The sequence below is a fragment of the Convolutriloba macropyga genome, chromosome 3 (genome assembly GCF_964194025.1).
Source record: "Convolutriloba macropyga chromosome 3, txConMacr16.3, whole genome shotgun sequence".
Taxonomy (NCBI): domain Eukaryota; kingdom Metazoa; phylum Xenacoelomorpha; order Acoela; family Convolutidae; genus Convolutriloba; species Convolutriloba macropyga.
In genome coordinates this window covers 6,530,907-6,550,918 of record NC_134470.1, presented here as the reverse complement: position 1 = coordinate 6,550,918, position 20,012 = coordinate 6,530,907, and the positions used below count along the sequence as shown (strand labels likewise).

At 37.0% G+C, this 20,012-nt stretch overlaps 1 protein-coding gene across 5 annotated transcripts in view; it reads left to right on the top strand.

Annotated features, from left to right (window-relative positions):
- The window catches only part of LOC142335897 (uncharacterized), a 133,428-nt gene that overhangs the window by 76,530 nt on the left and 36,886 nt on the right, over nucleotides 1-20,012 (top strand). For all 5 annotated transcript variants that reach the window (XM_075384253.1, XM_075384256.1, XM_075384257.1 and 2 more), the window contains 4 exons: nucleotides 4,065-4,272; nucleotides 4,562-4,639; nucleotides 8,112-8,414; nucleotides 15,277-15,351. In XM_075384253.1, coding sequence (XP_075240368.1) covers nucleotides 4,065-4,272; nucleotides 4,562-4,639; nucleotides 8,112-8,414; nucleotides 15,277-15,351 — 664 coding nt within the window. The remainder of the gene's footprint in view (nucleotides 1-4,064; nucleotides 4,273-4,561; nucleotides 4,640-8,111; nucleotides 8,415-15,276; nucleotides 15,352-20,012) is intronic.

The window sequence follows — 20,012 nt, the reverse complement described above, 5'->3', positions numbered from 1 at the left end:
GCTGCTTCTAGTGCCTTCTTGACATCAGAGACCACTGTCATGCTTCTTGATGCTACTATGATGTCGTCAACCCAGACCAAGATGAAGGTGTGATCCTCTGCTTCTGATCTTGCGAACAAGCAGTGATTGTTCCTGCTTCTGGTGAACCCCTGTCTCAGTAGGAAGTTTGCCAGCTCTTTGTACCAGTTGTTAGCAGCCTGTTTCAAACCATAAATTGATTTATTTAGTCGACATACTAACTTCTCCCCATCTGATCCGCGTTTTACAAACTCCTGTGGCTGTTCCAGATACACTTCTTCCTCGATTGGTGAGTGCAGGAAAGCTGTCTTGACATCAAATTGGTGCATCACATGGCCCCGCTTCGCTGATAGCTGAAGTAGAATCCTGAATGTCTCTGGCTTACAGGTAGGCGCAAAAGTCTCAAAGTAGTCCAGTCCTTCCACTTGTTTGAAGCCTTTCGCCACATAGCGCGCTTTGTATTTGTCCACTTGACCACTGGGTCCCAATTTCACTTTGTAAACCCATTTGCCCGGTATGACGTCCCTGTCTGTGGGTGGTCTCACTAGGTTCCAAGTCTCGTTGTCTTGGAGTGCCTTGACCTCGTCCTTCATTGCCCGGTGCCACTGGTCCCAATCGTCACCTTGCTTGGCTTCGTAGACTGTTTTGGGTTCCACATAGTCGCCCTCAGTCACAACAAGATGGGTCCTGACTTCTCCAAAAAATTGCGGAACATTCCTTGCTCGTGTCCCTCGTCTGGGCTCTGCTCTGTCCGCGTGTTCCAGTGCATCTTCATTGAAGCCAACTGTCTCTAACTGTGAGAAGTCTTCTGTGTCACTGTCTTCTAGTGACTCTGAGTCTCTGTGACTCCCTCTTGTTGCAGTAGATCCTTCATCTAGTGCTGTTTCTCCAGCATCCGAGGCCTCTTGTCTCAGTGTTGTTTCTTGAGTATTCACGCTCCCTGCGTCATGCCACTCCTCCTTTATTGCAGTAGATGTGTCCTGTCGTTCTCTGTTGTCATCGTCTTGATGACCATCATCTGGGTGGCAGATTCCCAGTTCCGACCCATCATCTAGTAGGTCCGCCGTGTCTTTGTTGTCAGGGATTGAGCCCACTTCAGACTCCTTGATGATCACATCTCGAACTGCCATCACCTTGCGTGTGTTGGGTATGTACACCAGGTATCCGTTTTCTCCTTCAGTGTAACCCATAAACTTTCCCTCCAGTGCCTTGGGTTCAAGTTTGCTGACTTCTCTGTCCCTCTTCCTCATGAAGACTGTGCAACCAAAAATAGATAATTTACTAATTGGAAGCTTAGGTTTTATACCTCTCATCAGCTCTGCTGGGCATTTTTCTTCTCCTCGTCTCACAACCAAGTTTCTGATCCTTGCTGCGTGAAGAATTGCTGCTCCCCACATCATCTTTGGAAGTCCTGAGTCAATGAGCAAACATCTTGCCATCTCCAGCAGTGTCCTGTTGCACCTCTCAGCTAACCCATTCTGTTGTGGCGTCTCTGGTATGGTCTTCTCCTGTAGAATGCCTGCATCTAAGCAGTACGTCTCGAACTGCTCTGAGAGAAACTCCTTCGCATTGTCTTGCCTCAGCTTCTTGGGCGTCCCCACACTGAGAACAAATTTCTTCAGGCTGGCCAGTGCTTCACTCTTTGCCTTAAGCAAGTCCACAAACACAAACTTCGTGTACTGGTCTGCAAACACAATGCAGAACCGGAACCCTGACAGTGACTCTACTCTGAAAGGTCCCATCACGTCTGTGAACACCCTCTCCAGCTTCCCTTCTGCTTGGGTCTCTGCCACTCTTGGTACTGGAGTCTTTGTGATCTTGGCCAATGCACACACATTGCATACATCATCGAGTTCCCCCACTGTCTCTGGTGCATTCCTGACCACATCCGCTTGATTCAAATGACCCAATCGTCTGTGCCACTTCCTTGCACTGTCAAGTTTCACGCTGTTGGAACTCATCTTGAATTCTAGAACGCTGCAGGGTAAGTAAAACAAATTATTTTCTTGTGTTAGTTTTACCCGAGTTCCCTTATGGAGTTTCATGCAGCTGTTTCCTCTCTCGAAACTGAAGCTATGTCCCCACTCCGTGCATCTTGAGACTGATAGGAGGTTTGAAGAATAGTCCGGCACACACAGAACATTTTTGAGTTCGCATTGGAATTCCCCTTTGTTTGAGGGTATGCTGATCCTCACACAGCCTCTGCCCACCACTCTGGAAGCCTCTCCGTTGGGATTTCTGACCACTGATTGAATGGGCACAAAGTCCAGGAACGCATCGATGTTCGTCACTATGTGATCTGTACAACCACTGTCCACTAGCATGCCTGCTGTCTTCCACTGGGTAAGAGCTGCCCAGCATTCCTCGTCTGGTGTAGCCAATGTTGGACCCATTGCCACTGACTCATGTTTGCCTCCATCTCTTTGTCTCTTGCATGCCCTGTCTAGGTGACCCTTCTCACCACACTTGCTGCATTGTGCTGTCTCCTTCTTCCTGCAGTCCTTGGCAAAGTGTCCAGGGATCCCACACACAAAGCAGTTTCCTTTCTTGGGTCCCTTCTTGAAGTCACGCTTCACTGCCAGTGCCACTGAACCACTTTGCCCCTTGTGTCTCTGCACCGTGCTCTCATGAAAGTTCTGCAGCCTTTTTCTCAACTCTGTGAAGTTCGTTGCCGGGTTGAAGCTTTCCTGTATTACAAAACTTTCATACCTCATTGGCAGACCATTGAGGACCAAGGCGTTGAAGAGGGTCTCTGAGACTGCTTCCCTTGCTTCTTGTAGCCTTGTGAGCAACTCTGTCCTCTGATGAAGAAGCTGTCCAAATCCTCAGAATCCTCGAGCTGCAGTCGAGCAAGCTGTGCCACTAAAGTCACCACTGTCGGCGTCTCCACACTCTGAAATCTCTCTTGCAAAAGCTTCCAAGCCTTTGCTCCATCTCCAATGCCGTCATCTCCCACACAGTCATGTCTCATCAGCATGAGGGTTGTTGCATCTAGAGTCAGTGCCAGATGGCACCACACATTGTTCCGTTTCTCCTTGATGTCTGCAACTTCCTTCTCATATGCATCCTTCAGCACCTTGTGGTTCTTGTTCTCATCATTGGTTGCCCCATTGGCCAGTGGCGCAGGCTCATTGGGTTGCTCCTCTGTCCCCAGTAGTGATTTGTAGAGTCCCTTCGTCTGCATTATCGCCACAAATCTTGTGCTCCAGATTGGAAAGTCCTGTGCCTTTCCTGTGTAGGTCAGCAGCTTCACTGTCTGTTGATCCATTGAAGTTTGAGCAGGCAAAACAGTTGTGAAAAGAAAAGGTACTAAGCAGAAAAGGATTATGACTGTCAACAACAAATTAGTTTTGTTTTGGAAATTAATTTTATGACTTAAAAAATTGCTGGGCCCATAACCTGTTGGGTTATGGACTTTCGCAAGCGGAATAAAAAGCTTTTTTAACAAAGTAAAAGAATTAATTTCTCAAAAAAATGAGAGAATAACAAAATGATATTTTACAGTAGAATTTAGAGATTTACAGGAGAGATCTGATTATTAGATCAAGATGGTGATTTGAATTTGGGGATGAAAAAGGACTCAAAAATCAGCTGTATATATACCCATTATCAGTGTGAAAAAGTCTGGATACAAAACTAATCTTAGCACCGTGATTTATAGTGGGGGTCGCAAAGGTTACCCAATATGGTTTGCTTCTGCAAATCAGTCGCAAAGGGAACCATAAATGGAATGCATTTGCACTTTTCTGAGAATTCATTCACACTTCCGGAGATATCATCATCTTTTAATACATGCTGGGAAGATTTTACATCACTTAATCTAACTCTAATAATAGTTATCTAGATTCACCAATTTGAACCGAATATTGATTCTCAGCACCATTTCTTGACGATTCATTTATATAATTTCTTTGATCAAAATCAAATTGCTTGTCTTTCTAATCTGGTAAGTCAAACTTTCTTTCTAATTCTCACTAAGTTTAAGACTATAGTTTGATCGAAATTCTAACACAATTCAAACTGCGTTCACTAATTACTTGTTTTAGGTGGATGTTATCTATAATTCGACAACTGACGTCATCCGAGGAATCCGATTCCGATTCTCAAATGGCTCAGAAACAGGAATTGGTGAAAATGAGGACAGTTACAATCATTCTACTTATAGTTTCAACTATACGGGATCTGGAGTTTTGAGCTACTTCAAAATCTACATGCGAGGATCTGAAATGGTCAAGCTGGAGGCCTTTTGGATGCGTAAGTTTTGATGCGCTCCGCGACCCCCCCCCCCCCCCCCCCCACACACACACACACACACCACACAACCATGCAGCTCGCGCTAGAAATTTTCAAACGCCCGCAGCTTAGTGGATATATTACTTTAAGGATCTTTTCCGTTTGTTCCCCTCCCCGTTACAGAGCACGTGTATGCTATATATGCACGTGTATGATAATTAGTATGCAGGAGCTAAGCTGGTGTGGGGAGAGGCACAAAAACGGAACAAAAAAAATCATAAATGCCGGGCATAAAACCATGTCATTTCAGGACCGGCAGCACCCTGGAACATCTGGACTCAGAACGTGAAGGACCATTCAAGTGGATTTTACAAAGGATTTTTCTCTGGTATGAACAAATTTGGTGTCAATCCGCAGCAGCAATTTCTATTTCAATCTAAGCATGTTTTTCATTTGTGTCACTGTATTATGCGCGTGCTGTTTCAGTTTCCGAGTCCAGGTTTCTCCAAAATAATGAAAGATTTTCGATAAAACACCATAAAAACGGGTATTTGTCACACCAAAGCGACAGGATTTTCTAGCACTGAATGCCATGCAAGCAGTAGATTCGACGGAAATTTCCAGAATCGGAGGAAATTCAGATCTATTCTGTCCCCCCCCCCCCAGCATAAATATTTTATCACCCCCAAGCCCACGTGCTATATCCCGGGTCGCCACTACTTAGTAGTCATACAAAGATCATATATCATGTCATACAAATCATAACGTATTTCCTAGTACGATCTTTGAATGACCACTAAGAAATCATACATGATCCTTTTATGATTAACAGGAAATCATATATGATTTTAGTATGATTACCAAGAATCATACTTCTATTTTTCATAAATCATTTTCCATTTATGTTTTTTTTTATTTTTATTTGGTTAGGCATCACCTTTGTGATTCCCCGGCATCACTTTGTGATCCGCCAAAAGACTCTACCCTGCAATATCATTTGCAATGTTGGGCACTAAATAAAAGAATAAGTCCATATACAAAACTTAAGATCTGATACTCTGATTGAAGCCAGTTAGTACCCATAAATGCTCATTTATAAGAAGCATAGAAAAAAATAGCGTTTAACCTCAAAATAGCTTTGTGAATATGTCCAAATTGCGAAGTTATTCTTTTAGTGCATTCAAAGAATCAAATGTGGATTGCAAATGCGATATATTCCTTTGACATGTCCTCTGACTACATTATACGGGAATTTGTGGCACCAGTCAACGTTTTATGTGTCATATTTGACCTTGTATGATTTCCAGGAAATGTTTGCAACCCCGATAGAAAATGAAAATTGAACAGTTTTCAGGCTTTAAAAATTTTTGTATGATCCTTGTATGATTTCTAGGAAATCATATATGATCCTTGTATGACTACCAAGATTTCATACCAATCATGTATGACCTAGTATGATTACTAAGAATCATATATGACCTAGTATGACTACTAAGAATTTTGTATGATAAGCAACCCGGAATAACAACATAAAAATTGTATCTGGGAGTCATAAAAAACACTAGGGATAGATCCGGAAATTCTTACAATATTTCACCAGATAATTTCAAGAGGCAATCAATTTCTGTACGATTTCTTATAAAATTAGGCGTGGAATAAAAGTGAACTGATGAAATTAAACTTGTTGCGATTAGCATATTTCTCCCCTCTCTTAAGCGTTGAGAAACTCGATAGATTTCTCGAAAATTTTTGGCAGTTCAACACAACTCATATTTTAAATAATTTTTAGCGTTCATCGCTCAAACAAGGCTCAAAATCCATCAGCACCAATTCTCAACTTCACCTCTCAACCGTTTAAATTTCATTATTGCATCTCAAAGGATATAGTACAGAATTTTCAGCAAATTGCAGAAAATTGAGCACTAGTATTTTAAGATCTGAATTGAGATCGGAATCAGTTTTTTTGTTCAGAAGCACTCCAGTCAGGCCTATTCTGATTACACCAAATGAGCTTGCAAATAGAGTAAAGTGCAACTAAGCAACAGAGGTTGAAAGCTACTCTAGGATACAAAAATCGTCTATTAAGGACCAATTCCAAAGTTTGAATGGATCAGAGCGAGTTAGTTACTGTTTAGGTCCCTTCAAAGGTCTGGTTAGTATGGTTACAGCACAGTCAAAAGTCTGGAAAGTCTGGTTGTATGACAATTCTGATAATATTTAGAGCTTGTATTATCCTAAGAGAACTCTTCAGGCAGTCTCTTGTTGGGAAATTTTTGGCTTTTAAACATGAGAAATAGTCGCTATCGTCGTTTTATTCTAGACAAAAACGATGAAACTTCCTATGATTTTTTTGTCGTTATCGTAAGTTTTGTTCGGTATCTAACAAAAGAAAGATGCGGCATCGTCAATTTTAAACGTCAGACAGATTCGGTTTTTCCGTTTTTAAACGTTTTTTCGTTTTTAAACGAGAGGTTCGGTATCGTTTAGAGAAACACCAGAACTTTTTAAACTCTGGAACTGAAAAACAGATTAGTCCAGTAGACTGAACAATAAAAACGATTGGCGCTTTGAAGCGCAACGGACCGCCAAGACTTTGCTTGCAAACTTCAAGAATGGGTTAAAACTCAGTGAATGCAAATTCATTAACAGAATTATCATCAATTTTCAACCAGCTACATTTTCGAAGATATTTATACCCGTTCACTTATTTTTGTGAATGAGCTAAAACAGAATTGTCAGTGAATTTGCAGATTCTTTTTGCAGATTGTTTCTGCGAAGAAGGTTTGAAAATCCTACGAAAAACCGTACCACAGCGTTGACAACATTATATACAGAAAAAACAATGAGACTTTTTAATGACAAGAACCGACATTTTCTTGCGTCTAAGTATTGTCGTTCTGTTCGCTATTTAACATAAGAAAGATTCGGTTTCGTGGTTTTTAAACGTAAGACAGATTCGGCATTGTTCAGTGAAACACCAGGAAATTTTAAAAGCCGGGTTAAAAGCAGATAACTCCAGCAGACTGGACAAAAAACGGTCGGTATTAGGCGTTTTCAAACTTCAACAACCCTCAGAAATTTTGCTTGCAAACAATAGGAAAGTATGACAACACTCAGAGAGTGTGATTTAATAAACAGAATGGTCATCATTCTTCAACAATATTGTTAAATTTTTGAAATTAAAAAAAAACCAGGAATTTTATATTGGCACATTTATTTTTGGGAACGAGCTAACGAAGAATTTTCAATGATTTTGCACATTTGTTCAGAATTTTTATCTAAGAAGTACCTCTGAAATTCCTGCTAACAAACCGTATCAAAACGTTTGACTACATTATAAACAGAAAAATCATATTTCACTATAGATAAAACCGACAATTTCTTTCGTCTAAAACCAAAAATACCGACGATCTCTTACACTCAAATAACGAACATACCGAATCTTCTAAAACTGAACACACCGAATCTCTCTTGCACACATAATCGACTATCGAACCTTTCTTACGTTCGAAACCGACTATACTGATCAGACCGAACTTACCAAAACTTTCTTACGTTTGAAACAGAACATACCAAAGATTTCTAACAAAGTTTTTGTCGTTATTTGCTCTTCTCAACTAGGGTAGGGGGTCTGATCGAAAACACGATCAACGTTGGTCTGATACCCTTGTGCGACACAAATGAGTCTGAGACCACTGTGTTTGACTCAAATTCGCCTCCAAATTGGACTCCATTTTGGTCTGAATAGTCGGGTACCCCATCTGTGTCACTCAATTCAATCTTATCAGAGTTGGCTTGGGTTGCGCACCTCAGCCTGGGAGTGATTATAAAATAAAACTCATTTTACACTTCTATTTCAGAGTCAGATGACGATGACGCTGACCAGATTGAGGTTCGCTTCTGGCTTCCCTTTGACAGCATTGATGATGAAGCGGTAACAATGAGCATAAATGGTACCTTCGAGCGAGGCAACGGAGTAGACACAGATCTCACACTTGATGGATCCTCGACGTCTTTCAGAAGAGGGGCGGATTATAATACCAGAGCCTTCTACCTCATGGCTCAAACTTCCTACTCTTTTAGCCTCTCTGGGGTAGCCACAATACCAGAATTGGATGAAAACTTGACCTCACTGTCAAGTGAAATTTTCCATTTTGAAACCCGTGAGTTGGTTGATTAACTGGTTTAACAGTTTTTGACGTATTCAAACATAACTAACCTCATGATGGCAAAAAATATAAAATAGCTGTATTCTCGCTAAATATGAAAATCACTTGGATAATAGATTCTGCTTAGCAGAAATATTGAAATTTCCAGCTGATGGGTGTTTCACAATTTTCTCCAGATCTTTCAAATTAAGACATTGCTGTGCGACATTTTACCAGGAAAGATTTTCTCAGCAGTATTTTATAAAATATTTGAGAGTTTGATATCGTGGTCATCGAATAGGGACACTTCTAATATATCGCATTTTGATTATCAAGATATTTATATATTTGTATTTACATACAGTTAATATGAATTTGTCTTCCGCGTCAAGAACTCATACTGAGTTCTTTAAGATTTGGAATTCCTAAATTGCAGGGCTGTGTTCAAAAATCAGCTAACTGTGGATAGTTTACCTATAGTCAGTGTTCGCAACATTAAACGTTATAGTTCACCTATAGTTACTATAAGGACTTATGTCAGAACATATAATTTAGGTCGAATGTTTAACTGGTAAGAACCCTGTGAGTCGAATAGTTAAGTTTCAAGAGCCTTGTAAATCAACTGGTTAACTTGTAAGAACTTTTAATTCGACTGGTTAAGATATAAAAACATGTAAGTCGAATGCTTAACTTGCAAGAACCTGCAAGTTTTTGGAAAAAAACGCTTGCAAGGAGGTGCATCGCCTTGTAAGAACTTACAAGTTCTTACAAGTTGACCATTTGAATTCGACACGGGTAGCAACATTGTGGTGCTTTTGGTTTCTTTGTGTAGTCGCCCGACGGTCGCTTTTTGTTGTACATTTGGTAATCGTTTTTTTTGCTTTTCACTGGCTATTTCACGCTTCATATCTAGTTTTTTGCATTATCGTCGAGTGATAAGATCTCCGATTGTCACGCGGGTGAGCCTCTCCACTGTTAAACCCAAAAGAATCTGTATCATACACCACCCTCTCATTGATCTTGCTCCGTTTGTCGTGACTAGATTAGGGTGACGTACGAGACTCAACAAATTGATTTTTGTTCCAACCCCTCTTGAGGGGGGAGGAACTATATACTCAATTGGTTTTTTTTTGCTCAGACAATTTTTACCGATTGATTTTTTCATCGTAGAGAGTTGTAAGTGGTATCATTAAAAAGCGCGTCAAGCGTTAGCAAATGGAATTTAAACATTTTTTGAATTTTGTTTTCTAGAGCTAGTTACTGTGATTTAAATCTTTCTGAAATATTAGATCTGTTTGCGTTATTTTATTCACATTTTCCGGAATTTTTGCCTAAAATATCGTAAGCTTTGCTAAATATGTAAAGATTCTATACAGCAGTACTGTTGATTTTATTTTTAACGACAAAAATGAATTGTTGACTTTTTCGTTTTATTTTTTTCACTAAAATTTTGGCTCAATATTTCAAAAATCGGCACTTTTTGTCAAAAATTGTCCGAAATAAGCTTCTATAGTCCTTTTGGATTGATTTTACTGGAAGCACTCATCCAACAACATTTATTAAAACCTTTGTAAACTATAAAGGGAGCTAATCCTACTTCCACTTTCATTGAAAATAGTCTGCAATTAAAATTTTGAGGTTTTTCGCTAATTTTACTGTTTGATTATCAAAAACGCAGCATTTAATTTTGATCTTTTAACTAACAAAATATCTAGATCTATGACATTCGAAACAATTGAGCGTTCTTAAGGGATGAACAGCAATAGCCAGGCTGGATTTGGTCTAATCTTGGCCTGTTACAATCCAAAAATTTCTCGGATTGAAATTTAGTCGGCCGTTTAAAAAAATCAATCTCTTTATGTTAATTTAATAAAAGAACAATTCAATTCAAAGCTCAATATTGATAGGTCCAGTTGGCTTCCTAGGCAGTTCCTAATTATTGTATCTGGTTTCTATACTCGAGATCATAGGGTCATTTTGATTTTTAAAAAAGTTTCATTTTTAATTAAACAATGGCTTGTTGAACTTTGCCATTATTTTTCTTAGCTTGGTGATCTTAGCTTAGTGTCCGCATAGAATAAAAACTTCTTCTTCCTCTGTTTTCTATTGTATCAAGTTTTAATCTTTTTTGCGGTTTTGCGCGTTAAATAATGGTTTTCTGGCATTGATACTAGTAGATTTCGAACATTTTTTTATCTTTAGGAATTGGACCATTTTGACCTTTTTTCTCATTTTATGACATTATTGCATTAGGCATTTCACACGATGTAATATTGGCGTTAAAAAGGCACAAATGAATAAATAAAAGTCCTGAAGGACAGAGATTATGGTTTTAACGGCTTCTACCCTCTTTCGAAAAATTTAATTGAACTATTTGTATTTGTCGTTTTGGTCGTATATTTTTTTCTGGATAATTACCGGGTTCATATGTTTTTGGAGGAATAACTGAGCCTATATTCTGAGTTGACTAGACATCTGATAGCTTTCATGACTTTAAAAACGACTGTTTTCAAAAATAATAATCTTTCAAAAAACAACTTGCATTTCTGTCTATTTGTTACCTAGTATCAATGATTACAGTCGCATATGAAGTCATTGTACAAAATTTATTGTTTTTAAAGAAATCGTTATGAATTTATTAGCTTCGACACCGTTTTTGTTTTCAAAAAAAGTGAACTAACTTTTGATTTTTTCTATATTTAACGTTCTTTTATAGACTTAAGACATATTCTGAACAATTAAAGTTATCGACAGCTTCTGTTTGACAAATGAAATAATCTTTTTAATTATTTTCTTTTTGAAGCTAATGGCTTTCATGACTTTGAATATAATTGCTTTCGAAAAATACAAAAGTTGTACTTAATTTTGCATTTTTCTTTTTTGTTTATTTGTTCCCTTTTCTCATTAATGAGAGGTCCTTTACCACAATATTTGCGTTCGAGGAAGGCTCGATTGAACATATTTTGAGGGTCAAGAAAGGATTTAAGGTTTCGGCAGCGTTTTCTCACAAGTTTTAATTGAATTTTTGCTTGATGTCTCTTTTTAGTGTTCTTTTTATAACCGCATAAAAAATTGAATAATCACACATCTTAATGCCCTCCTATAGAGCCACATTTGATCATAATTTTGTTGGATGTTTTCAATTGCTATCTAATGGTTTTCATTACTTCGCAATTAATTGATTTTAAAGATAAAAGATTTTTAAACTTTGCTGTTTCTTTAATCTTTTTGTCTTATTGTTTCCGAGCTTTTTAATGGAGTGCTTCCATATCTTTTCTAGTACGTTTAAATAACTTTTACTTAGTTTCAGTTTTATCCGACGCTATTTTGACCTTGTTAAATAGTTTTTTTTTAAAAAAAATGGACATAGAGTTTTGGATGTAATTAATGTTTGTTGTTATTGTTGATTGATTTTGTTGTTCGTCTTGACTTGCTTTCCTAATAATGGCTGATCTCATCAATCCATGGTGTCATGTTTTTTACTCCACTGAGTTATTTTCGTCTGATGCGGTCTTTATATTCATACACATTTTTTTGAAAAATCTTTATTTTTTTGGCGTTTTCTATGTTCCTCATTTGGTAGACATTTATACCAAAAATGTGGATTGAGCGGGGTCGGAACTTTATGTGCGAACTCAAATTACCGAACCACCTTATTGCACTTTAGTAAAAAAAGATTTTTGAACTTTAGTATGATTTTTGCATTTTAGTGTATAGCCTAAAGGAAGAGCCAATGACTTTTTCAACTCATTTCTCATTTTTTTTCTATTTGTTTATTAAAGCACGCAAGTCTATTTTGCAGCTTTTCCCGCAATCAGACGGCTGACATTTAGAGAACGTTTTTTGTCTTTCTAGCAACGATTTTTTGGTCATCAATGCTTTCATCGTTTTTTCTCCGGAAACAATATATAATATCATCTTTCCTTCCTACCAAATTGCAGCTCCTTGTCGTTTTGCCATTTCCAAAATTTCTTGTTAAAATGATTGGTTTTTTCAAAGTCGTTTCAAGTTTATTAAGACAACTGTGATATTTTTGATTTATTAGGTCACATATTTCCAGCACTTTTTGTTTCAATTTAATTGCAGTGTTATTTTCAACCTATTTATTCAGTAGTTCATATCATACTGATTAACTGTTTAATTGTTTTGCTTCCATAAGCTCTGCGTTCTTTCAGCTACGCTCTCAAATTATCTCAGTGCTAAAATTTTCTATAGAGCTCTAATGAAATTACAATCTTCAGCAGAGTTGAAACATTTCTTAAAATCTACTGTCACTACAACTTTTTTGTGCAAAATTTGACTTTTATCCTGTTTCTCATTAGTTGATTTGCTCATAAACGTATAGCGCGTACACCCGTGCTAACACTTTAACCGAAATTTGATTGACATTTTTGTTTCTGCGTAGGGAAAGTCAATTTGTTCCTCTAGAATTTTTTTTAACAATGGATATTGCATCAAAAGCTGCTCTTGGTTGCCACAATGCCCTAAAAAAATCAAAATCATCTCAAAATTTTTCAAGAGCACCCTGTCTCAATGTTTTTGTCTGTTTAAGAGATAGAACGATCCATAGTCACCAAATTCTTGATTTTATTTTTCTCAGGAAACACAATCGGCTCAAATCAACCGGCTCTTTTTTTAAGCCAAATTACTTGATATTTATTTTTATAGTTATTAAAATCCACCAGTCAGTTTCAGGTTTTGTGTTCTGTTTAATTGTTGTTTCTTTAAGCTGATGAACCTTTAAGAAAAAAATTGCCGCATTTACTTGAGGCCATTGTCACGTTAGACGTGCTATCCGATCTATTATTGGTTTTGAATCGGAATCAATTTTAGTACTCTCAAAAGTTTGCACAATAAATTTAAATCCTTAATGACATCAGCCAGGTATAATGAATAAGTTATTTTACTACGCTTTTTTGCTCAATCATTCAAGTTGGCTATTTGATATGTCCACTAAGTGTTCATCTGAAGTTTTTACAATGTTTATTCAAACAAGTTGGAACAAAATTCAGTTCTCTCTGCTTTTCATACATGTAGGTTTACGTCTGTAATTAGACACTGAGAAGTATCCAAAAGTGATTGTTCGTTTGTTTTTAGAGAGATACTTGATAAAAATGGAGGTTTTGTTAATAGCCTCAGCTTCTCAGCCGGCTATTAGAGCTCTCCTAATTTTTTTTTATTATCAATGGATTTGAACTGTATTGGGGCGCTATCTTTTTTTAAGATCTGTTCACATATTTTCATGATTTTCGAAGTCAAGTTGGAGTAGTGATTTTGGTCACACCAAAACAGGAAGTTGAGCGAAAAAAAAAACAAGTGGTTTTGCGAAGTGAATTTTTTCACTCTAATTTTAAGGTAAGCAAGGAAACGGTGTTTGAACAAAATTTTGCTTTCTCACTAGTGGTATTTTGTTCTCATGCGGCAATTGCACTTTGATTTTTACTGTTTTTTCGATCTTTCGATCGGATTTTCTTCCAATTTTTTCTCCCAATCCATTCATAGTTCAATTTTTCTGAGGCATAGTTTTTTCTTTGAACCAATTTTCTCAATCCCTCTGGTGGTTTTTTGTTGACATGCGGCATTTTGACATTTTTTAAAAATTTTTTAACATCAGTTCTTTTAAAATGATTTTTCCAATTCACTCATAGCTATTCTAGATCTAGTTTTTGTTTAGTAAATGAAAACTCCTTGAATTGTACGTCAGGACTTGTCATGCTATGTTTTTTACAATTCAAAGAATTTGAATTGTATTGGGGCGCTGTCTTTTTTTTTTAGGATCTGTTCACACATTTTCATGAATTTTGAAGTCAAATTGGAGTAGTGATTTTGGTCACGCCGAAACAGGAAACGGAGCGAAAAAGCGAGTGGTTTTGCGGCGTGAATTTTTTCGCTCTTATTTTAAAGTAGAGTGAGAATACGGTGTTTGAACAAAAATTCGCTTTATCGGTAGTGGTTTTTGTTCACATGCGGCAATTTCACTTTGATTTTTACTGTTTTTTCGATTTTTTGGATCGGATTTTTTTCTAAATGGTTTTTCCCATCCATTCATAGTCCGTTCTAGGTCTAGTTTTCTGTTTAGTCAATGAAAATTCTTTGAATTGTAGGTCAGGACTTGTCCTGCTATGTTTTTTACTTCGTTGAGTGAAAATTTTTCGCTTTACCTTAGTTCACAGCTGTTTCAGGATTTTGCGTGAAATCTTTTTGACTTCTTTAGGCTATTTAACATTTCTCTCATTCTGTTAAAATTGTTTCTAGACAGCAGTAGCTCAGCAAAGCAATTCATAATGAACGGAGTCAGTATCAAAAAACGAAATCAGAAATAGAAACGGGATAAACCCATGAAGTCCAATTTTATTTTCCCGTTACTCGAACTTTGTTCTTAGTTACCGACTGTTATGCTTATTGGTATAGATGCTAGCCCCCAGTATGGTCTCACTGCAAAACAGGAGTTTGTTCAGCTCCAAAATTTCATCAAAATAGTTCGCACTATAAAATTTTTTGTAGAAAATCATTTTCTTTCAACCTCAGTCTTGGTTATGTGAATCAACGGCGGCTATGTGAATCAATCTGCCGTGTATGTTTTCTTGCACTCCTTCGCGAAATTAACCACGATACCCCCAAGGAAAAAAGGCCGAATAAGCCCTCGGAAACAAAATAAAGGGAAATTAATATCTAATATGATTAATGCTTCACTGAATCCTCGTTGATCTGTAAGCATAATAACTCTCCAATTAACGACTCGTAAATCTCTTTACTTATCGTAAAATGCTGATCTGCCCGAGGTTAAAGATGGTTATGCTCGTGTCGCGGTAATATCTACGAACTTCTCTCCCTTTGAAGCTTCCCACCCAGTTTTCCGCAATGTATTTTGTTTCAGCAAACGGAGCCCGACTTTTGTGCACGCAAGATGCCAACATGACGTATCAGATTGAATATGAATCGGTGCCTGAAAGTGAGTATATTTCACTATGACAAAACAAGAGAGTCAATCAAGAGAGGACAAGAGAATAAATGTGTTCGTCTGTTTCTCATCGTATCTTGAAAGTCCTATCTATGAATATATAAAATTATTTAATATGTATTGTATTATAGAATATATTAATTATCTATTCATATATATATATATATATATATATATTATACATGTATATATATATATATATATATATATATATATATATATATATATATATATATATCTATGAATAACAATTATTAGTTGACAGTAATTAGCATGTCTATTAATTCTGTGGACTAACCATATTTTGAATGTTATATGGAACTTTTATCACAGAGTAATTCAGATTTATGTTTCAGTAATTCATATGAGATAGTAGCTAAAATCTACGTCAATAGTACAATAACAGTCCTTATCTAAACTTTGTTTATCAAAAGTGAACCATTTGGCGCGTTCCCGCCAACGTGTACACAGATAGCAAAACTAATTTGTTTTATGGCAGCTTCTCAAGAAAATGGCAATCCGATTTGTCTATACAATTCGACTTAAATTTGACAAAAAAGAATGGAAAAAATAACCATTTTTTCGGCTATGATGTTAACTATCACTGGATACACCCATTAGTTAAAAACAATAGAATCTACAATTGTGATTTTTCCATCCCATAGTTGTTAGCCACATCCGTAAATAAAGCTACGACAAATTCAGTACTGAATCAGTACAAAATGCAGAATGTTATCAATGTTGAATCAGAGTTCGATTAAGGGTGACTTTTTGCCCTGGACTTCTCGGATCCAGACTCAGAATCAGAAAGTGATTCAAACTATGTTTCTTCTCTGATTCAGACTCTGAATCAGGCTTTGATTTTTTTCTGACTCAGACACTGATTTAGAATCTGAATCAGGCTCTGATTTAGGCTCGTATATTTTTATAATCCAAACTCTGACTCAGACTCTGATTTGCCTCTGAGCTAGAGAGAAATAATAACTAAGCTTGCGGGTCAATCAAGGTAATATCGCTGCTTTTCCTCTCAGGTCCTTAAAGAATACAAGTTCATGCATTGCCTGTGGAAATTGAAGAATTATATCAAAAATTTTGTCAAAAGATCTTTTAAGTCAGGCCAAGAACTGAGTTTGGAGATTTTCCATTAATACCTGTATGGTTTATACCTCCTATTTTTTCATTCCAGGCCTAGAATAGGCAGTGGCGTAGTTAATGAAGTAGTAAAAAGTAATTTTGATATAGCACAGTAAAAACCGTACTTTATCAGTTCCTCCAAAATGTATTAAATAAAGACAAATTTTTCCAAGAAACACCTTCAGATGTCAGTATTTTGCTCCAAAATCCATTACAAATTCTTGAAAATCTGAATAATGTTTACAAAAAAACTTTTGTATTTTCTTCTGATTCAAAACCAATTCGGAATTGCATTTTGAAATTTGCCCTATTTCGAGGAAATTCGCAGAACACTGAATCGGATTTTTGCTCCGTTCCGGAGAGTTTTCATAATCGATACAAAACTGTTCTGAAATCGTTCTGAATTAATGTGAGGTTGTTCTGAATCAGTAATGATCTGTTCTGAGCGTTAGATGCTTTAAATAGTATGAATCAGCAATTTTCAACTGGCATAAGAGCATATGGTAATTCTTTGGATATCATAATAGTCAGCTGGAAATTGAGGACACGAAAGCTCGTTGATGAGGTGAACACCTTCGGAGAAAGGTTATCAATCCAGGGCTCAGACATGAGCCGCAACCTCCCCGTGGTGTCAGTTGGTAGCTTGTCACCAGCTCAGTTGGCTGTAGTTAGCTAAGCGGATACTCTGAAAAGTGTGCACTGAAAAAGCCAACTCGGGCCCTCTGAGATAAAGGAATTGAGGCATAGCATCGAACTACAGCACTTGAAAGAAGAGATCAATTTTTTGGGAGTGTTTTATAAAAGTGGCTCTCGTAATCATGTTTCGCCATTTTCCACCAGTTGGAATTGTCTCAAATGATCGAAAAACGGTCTTAGTGACTCGAAAGTCAGCAATGTAAGGAAGTTTGAATATTCAGTACTGTTCAAGACTCCTTTTAAAGTCGCTTGGGAACTCTAATAAACCTGCAAGGCCCCAAAAAGATAGATGTCTTGATAGTCACAGAAATGAGATCACAGAGTAATGTTGCAACGGTAATCGCAGAGCTAAAGTGATAAGGAGTGACTCCACTGCATGTTTGGTCAAGTCAACACAAGCTCTGCTAGTTCCAAAAGATGGCTTTAAGGAGACTTGAGGCTCACGGGACTCAACTCTTCAAAGAGCTAGTCCCCAGATGATCTTTGCTTGGGTCTTCATGACACGAGCTCACGGGACTCAACTACTCAAAGAGCTGGACACCAGATGATTTTTGCTTGGGTCTTCATGACACGAGCTCACGGGACTCAACTCCTCAAAGAGCTGGACCCCAGATGATCTTCGCTCGGGTCTTCATGGCTCTAAATTAAATTCTCTAACGGACTTGTGACTAAATGCCTAAGGCTCCGGGAGGGTGCGCAGAAACTATTCTGACATCGTTCTTAATGCCAAAAGTTCTTAATGCCAAAAAACATTAAGACATCGTTCTTAATGCCAAAAGGGAGGTGCGCAGAAACTATTCTGACATCGTTCTTAATCGGTACTGAAATTTGATGCTTCGCTGAATTTGGTCTGAATCAGTACTGGTGTTCTCTGTGCGTTAGGTAGTATAGATAAGCAATTTCATAATGACGTATGAGCAGCCATTAAACTTCGGTATTTGTTAATAGTCAGCTGGAATTTAGTTTGATCATCATTCTGAAAGTCACGAGATCATGCGAATTTTTGCAACAAAATTTGATCGGCAATATTTTTCGAGAAGATAGCCTATCTTGCCATGCTAAAGATTAGCACTAATTAAAGTTGGTTGCGGCCGAGCGGTGTTCCCATTGGTCGTTTATTACGCTTCTGTTTTCTTTCTTCTTCTGCACGGTAATTTAACTGAGATAATGGGTTTTAGCAAATATATGGACACAGAATTCGTAACTTACTTGTGCTTCAGCAAAAAACAGATCATAATCAGACAGCTTATCATATTTTCTCCTTTGCCAACACCAATTGCGTTTGAGACTATCTGAAAACGATCGAAACTGTCCGTATGTTTTTCGAGAACTACACAGGTGCGTACAATTTTCCAGTATATTTTGTTGAAACAAAAACAATATTGGGTTGTTAATAACCTGAATAAATTAATTTTGACTTAGAAACTGTTATTTTTCACCGCTAGTTGTTGTACCATATATTTAGTTATAGATTAGCTCAACAAGGGTTTCTGTTTAGAAAAGAACAAAACATTTTACTTCTATTTGCTCAGGAAATAAGAAAATGCAGCAATAATGGTAATAAACAACTGAGTATGTAAAAAACAGAACAATTACATTTTTTTATCTGCCGATCTTGATCACATTTGCTCAGATTGTTAGCATGATCGTAAGTAGAATAGCTATGTTAAAAGACACTGCCAATTTATTGATTATTTTGCATGCAAGATTATCATTTGACGTAAGCAGGCGTAGTATCGAAAAAGTTTCCAATAATTGCTAGAAAAAAATCTTGGATTGCTTGCTTTCATAACTATAAAAGAGATCATTTTTCCCCAGTTTCAGTAAGAATTTTGTTTCAGAAAAAACATACCAATGTACTGAAGTGCGCAACACGCATTAAGACGAGAATTATAGTTTTATGCTATAAGACTGAGAATTAAGATAGAGTGCATGAAACACAAACTTGACTCGAACGAAGTTTATACAAGAAGTGAGCAGATTTACCTGTTAATCTGAAACACAAATTTTTGGGAAAAGCTTTCCTGATAATATCATAATCACTTATGCCGAGCCACCTTAAGATTACAAAAGCATTACTACTAACACTAAAAATACTATTATCTCCAGCCATTAGGAAACTAGAAAGCAAGTGTACGAAAGCAAAAAAGAAAGTGGAACGCTCAACTAACAACATACTAACTTGAGTATGTAATTAGGGTTAGGGTTAGGAGTATGTAATTTACTCAAATAATTTGTGCTATTCCAATCTTTTTCACCTGGCTGGTTGTATTTACTTTTTTACTTCGTACTCATTCAAATTTGCAGTTTAAAATAGATAATTAAATCATAATTGCTTCTAACTGTCTTTAAAGTAGACAAAATTATTTTGAAAAGATAAAATTTTAACTTCGAGAGTTGAAAAATCAGAAAGTTCCCTGTTCTTAACCTAAAAACTGTGCAGTGAAAGCGTAGATTTTAATCGCTTCTCTTACTTAAGATTGGCGTTTCTAAGTGGAGATCTTACAAAACAATAGCTAAATCATAGATCGCATCTAATTCTTAGGTCTTTCGTCATTTTGACAATACCAAGCTGATATCTTACTTAATTTTAGCATTTCTACGTAAACCTCTATCTGAATCAACTGTCCTCCTACATGATAGTCGCCTCACATACCCCACCATACCTTAATTTTCCTACAAATTGTTTTCTTTTAAAATCGAACTATAAGATCACGATCTTGATTCTCATTCTTGCATTATTGCACCCATAACCTGGCGCAAAAATTGGTCCTAATTTGTAAGAAATAATAATTATTCTTCCCTATAAATCTTGCAATGGC